Source organism: Mizuhopecten yessoensis, unplaced genomic scaffold (genome assembly GCF_002113885.1).
Source record: "Mizuhopecten yessoensis strain PY_sf001 unplaced genomic scaffold, ASM211388v2 scaffold6723, whole genome shotgun sequence".
NCBI classification, from domain to species: domain Eukaryota; kingdom Metazoa; phylum Mollusca; class Bivalvia; order Pectinida; family Pectinidae; genus Mizuhopecten; species Mizuhopecten yessoensis.
In genome coordinates this window covers 56,538-61,025 of record NW_018406692.1, presented here as the reverse complement: position 1 = coordinate 61,025, position 4,488 = coordinate 56,538, and the positions used below count along the sequence as shown (strand labels likewise).

Below are 4,488 nucleotides of genomic sequence, written 5' to 3'. Positions count from 1 at the left end.
TGGGAGAGGTCTATTTAGAAAATTTTGAATGACGGCATTGTAACGGCAAATTATATAATAAAGTGCAAGGAACGTTGTTTTTTTCTTTCCGTTTTTTCTGTCAATTTGATTGACATTTACAACATAAATCAGCCATTGAACAGATGAGGACGATATACATGCCCGGTAACAAATAAGGACATGTGTAACTGAGCGCATGATTAATTAAATTTAAGTCACTGCCTCCGCTAGGGATCGAACCAGGGACCTCTGGCTTACTAGTCTTACGCTCAACCGATCGAGATAAAGAGAAGTTCTCTATAGCCGAGCGATATATTGCGGCTAGTATTTACCAGGGTTACTCATGGATCAACCGAAACGGGGTACTAACATTCATGATTATGTTTCTAATTCACGCCTGCAGTTTAGGGAGTGCGAAAAGAATATTCCTGCTGTTACCAATGCGTGCCCCCTACTCTGGTGTTAACAATGCGTGCCCCCTACTCTGGTGGTCTATTTTTTCTCTACTTTCTGGCAAACATTTTGTTTCATAACGCTGTGTCCGTCAATAGTGATGACCGTTCACCAATGTGAGAAAGGTAATGTATTATATGCCTAGTCCGGGACATACAGTGTATCGACGGGTATGAGAAAGCGTAATTGCGTTGACGACGTTGATTGCAATTTGGATAAGATAAGAAATGATGTCGACAAATCTCAATCAACAACAAGATAACATTATTTCGACTTGTCAGAATTTCAACGAGGGGTTGGATATGTTGTAAGTTTGTGGTACATATGTCAGCCGGAAACAGTATTTGTTCCGTTCTTTTTTCATGAACATGGAGAAGTTTTTTACTTTGTTTATCCTAACATATTTCATTGACACTAACGTTGACATTATAAGTAAATCACGACATGATTTTCACTGCTGATCACATCTTTAATAGTCACGGTAGCTGTGCAAAAAATACAAATAATGGAAAGACCACGCCCACACTTCAGAAATGTGCCAGGATCGAAATTGATATTACATGTACTAGGATGATTGTTTTAGAAACGAAAGACGAACGAGTGTCCGTTTTAAAGATTTATCAAGTTGATACAAATAAACAGTTGTTCCTTAAAACAGTAACAATAAAAGTATTCCCTGACTAATAAAGACGTTTATTTTTCACGGTGAACTGAACAACTGTTTCTGTGTTTTAACAATCAACAAGAATTCGTACCTTTACGCCATACTTGTGTTGATGAACCGTGTCAAATACGTACTGTTCGTAGAACTATTGAGTGTTTTATCGATCAAACTGCTTTTAACGGAATTTAAATAATGTATTCGAAATACCCGTCGGTGTATAGTTCGCATTTTTCAAAAATAGAATGTTGCCTAAACTGGTTCTGGATAGGATCAATATTCATCAATTAAGCATCTAAAACAGTGTTGAATCATAATCTTCGGGGATTGCTTTTCCATAATAAAAACAACAGCTGGATGTCTGAATAATCAACAATAAGAACAGCTATCCTGACCAAAGTTAATATATATAACAAAAGGGACTTGTATTTATAGGAATACGGAGACCTGCTGTTTGTCTAAATAAAACACACACACACAACTCAAACAACAAGAATTTGTCCAAATATAGGTAAATACTTAGGTGAATATTCAACAATTTAATATTGCGTAGTAAAATGGTTGAACGAAATACGTTACTGGTGTACGTGAATTTCGTAAAAAATAAATAAAAAAGGAGGTCATTGAAGAAACAATCTGCTAAAAACAGCAAATTTATTCTCGGGTATTATAATTTGCGCTATCAGCATTAGTGAAGCAAACACAAAACAAACGTACCCACTGACATCGTCATAAACAGGGATCATGCACAAGACAAATCTGACCAAGCTATTATGCACACTGGCTTATTTATCATGCGTATCACAAAACACGTTTTTGATATGCCGTTATTGACTTTATTATCAAGAACACTATTTCAGTTAACCAACAAGCTCGCCCCCCTCAGGATCTCTGTAAAAAAATAGAGAAAAAACATGAAATTAATAAGTGATAAGCAAAGTAGGTTTTTGGTAAAATAGTGATAGGTTCCTGACACAGGTCGACATCATCGACAAGTGAAATAACGTACAATGTATAATATCGCTGACAAATGAAATCACGCATAATACCACTGACAAGTAAAATTACACATACTATTACTGACAAATCAAATCATTTATAACATCGCTGACAAGTGAAATCACGTGTATTGTATTACTTCACTGTCAAAATAAATTATCAATTTTATCACTGACAAGTTAAATTACGTATAGTATTACTGCCGAGTGAAATAAGGTATATCACTGACAAGTTAAATTACGTATAGTATTACTGCAGAGTGAACTAACGTAAATCACTGACAAGTGAAACTATGTTTAACATCACTTACACGTAAAATTACGTGTCATAGAACTGGCAAGTTATTTCGTATTGAAAGACTTCAACCTTGATATAGAACACCAAAACTGCAGAGACATTTTTTGTTTTCAGATGAAATTCACCTGGGAACAAACCTGACTTGGCACTGACCTAAATTAACATAAAGACATTTTGCCTGTGTGTGTAATTAATTTTACGTAGGCAGTATGACACTCACTGTTCATCAGTTAGACTTTAATCTGAATTGAGTGGATGTACAGCAGTACGACCCGAACAGTGTTGTGGTCGACGACATTGGTACACATTGAGCGGTTGTGATGCATTTCATGTTACATTTGTATAAGTGATATTGTTGTGTATGCCATACACCTGTTTGCGACAAATGTAATTTTCCTTAAAAATCTGGCAATCTGATACCTTATTTGGCATACATAGTGGTAGTGTTCTTCGCAATCATTGTCGGCGTATCGAAATCCACTTTTTCCCCACAAGTTCATGCAGTTATCGTTTTCGCCAGCGTTTGGTTCTCCTGGAGCCCACTCCGTAAAGGAAACTATCTGTTCGGTTTGTGTCCACCTCCAGACGTTTTCTACCTCTAGATCGGCCCCATCAATCCAATATTGCATTTTATCAGCATCTGAATGCATTAAATATAAGTTAATTGAAAAGAAATTTCAAAAACGCAATTTTTCATATCGGCAAATGAACGTGTGTCAAAAGCATATTTTTAGAAAAGACACATAGCACCGATAACAAAGACACGTAGCACCGATAACAAAGACACGTAGCACCGATATCAAAGACACATAGCACCGATAATAAAGACACATAGCACCGATAACAAAGACACATAGCACCGATAACAAAGTCACATAGCACCGATAACAAAGACACATAGCACCGATAATAAAGACACATAGCACCGATAACAAAGACACATAGCACCGATAACAAAGACACGTACGTAGCAACGATAACAAAGACACATATTACCGATAACAAAGACACATAGCACCGATAACAAAGACACATAACACCGATAACAAAGACACATAGCACCGATAATAAAGACACATAGCACCGATAACAAAGACACATAGCACCGATAACAAAGACAAGTAGCACCGATACCTGTTTGAAATCTCACCTAAAACTTACTTCCATGTGTGTTGTTGTTTAAATGCATTCAGGACTATTTATTTCCGTCTTAGTTTGCGTGCTAAATCATGGTTGTATCTTTTTAATTTTTTTTTGTTCAATCGTACTTCTGTTTAATTATTCAAATATGCATATTGTACGTACCATGTTGATGAATGTGACGTAATTCAGATTTTAGGAAAGTAAGTTCTGCTGCAGTTTCTATCATAGCTAAATTGCTTCCAAGCATCTTACAGACCGCCTGTTAGTAATACAAAGAATCGACTGAATTAGAAATATAAGGCTTTGCAGAATGTCGTGTTCTATAGGTGTATGATATAAGCAATTTGAGCTGCCTTTAAATATAGATTAACCTTCACATCTCACAATATTTCACGTAAAAACTTGATTCAATTTTTTTTATCTTACTCCAGCTTCCGCCCATGTTGCTACCCCATGGGAAAGATAGTAGCATGACCCTTCGAAGCCAGTCCATCCATCTCTACACTGCAATGCGTCTGTGAATAGATTGATCAATATCAAACAAAAGACTTTTTTATAGTAAACGTTTGCGAATACATGTTTTCATCTTGGTTTTAAACATAACTGGTTTGGTAATCGTCAGAAACATTTGTAATGACAATCCAATAACTACAAGTAAATCAGATTGAGATGGTGGTGACAATGTCAATTGTGATTCGATACATGTCTATGTCGACGCGAGGGTAGAAAGGGTTTGAAGTGTATCGATAAAAGAAGGAGCTTGAGAGGTATTGAGGGAAGAAGGCGTGTGAGGGGAATCGAGGCAAGAAAGAGTTTGAAGTGTATCGAGGGAAGGAGGAGTTTGAAGCGTATCGAGGGATGGAGGAGTTTGAGAGGTATGGAGGAAACGAGGAGTTTGAAATGTATCCAGGGAAGGGGGAGTTTGAAGTGTGTCT

At 36.7% G+C, this 4,488-nt stretch overlaps 1 protein-coding gene across 1 annotated transcript in view; it reads right to left on the bottom strand.

The window, feature by feature from the left end:
• Positions 1 to 1,669: 1,669 nt before the first annotated feature.
• The window catches only part of LOC110452567 (perlucin-like protein), a 6,616-nt gene continuing 3,797 nt past the window's right edge, over positions 1,670 to 4,488 (bottom strand). The window contains exons 3-6 of the mRNA XM_021501173.1: positions 3,980 to 4,068; positions 3,716 to 3,812; positions 2,831 to 3,050; positions 1,670 to 2,005 (exon numbers count right to left, since the gene is read on the bottom strand). Coding sequence (XP_021356848.1) covers positions 1,975 to 2,005; positions 2,831 to 3,050; positions 3,716 to 3,812; positions 3,980 to 4,068 — 437 coding nt within the window. The 3' untranslated portion in view covers positions 1,670 to 1,974. The remainder of the gene's footprint in view (positions 2,006 to 2,830; positions 3,051 to 3,715; positions 3,813 to 3,979; positions 4,069 to 4,488) is intronic.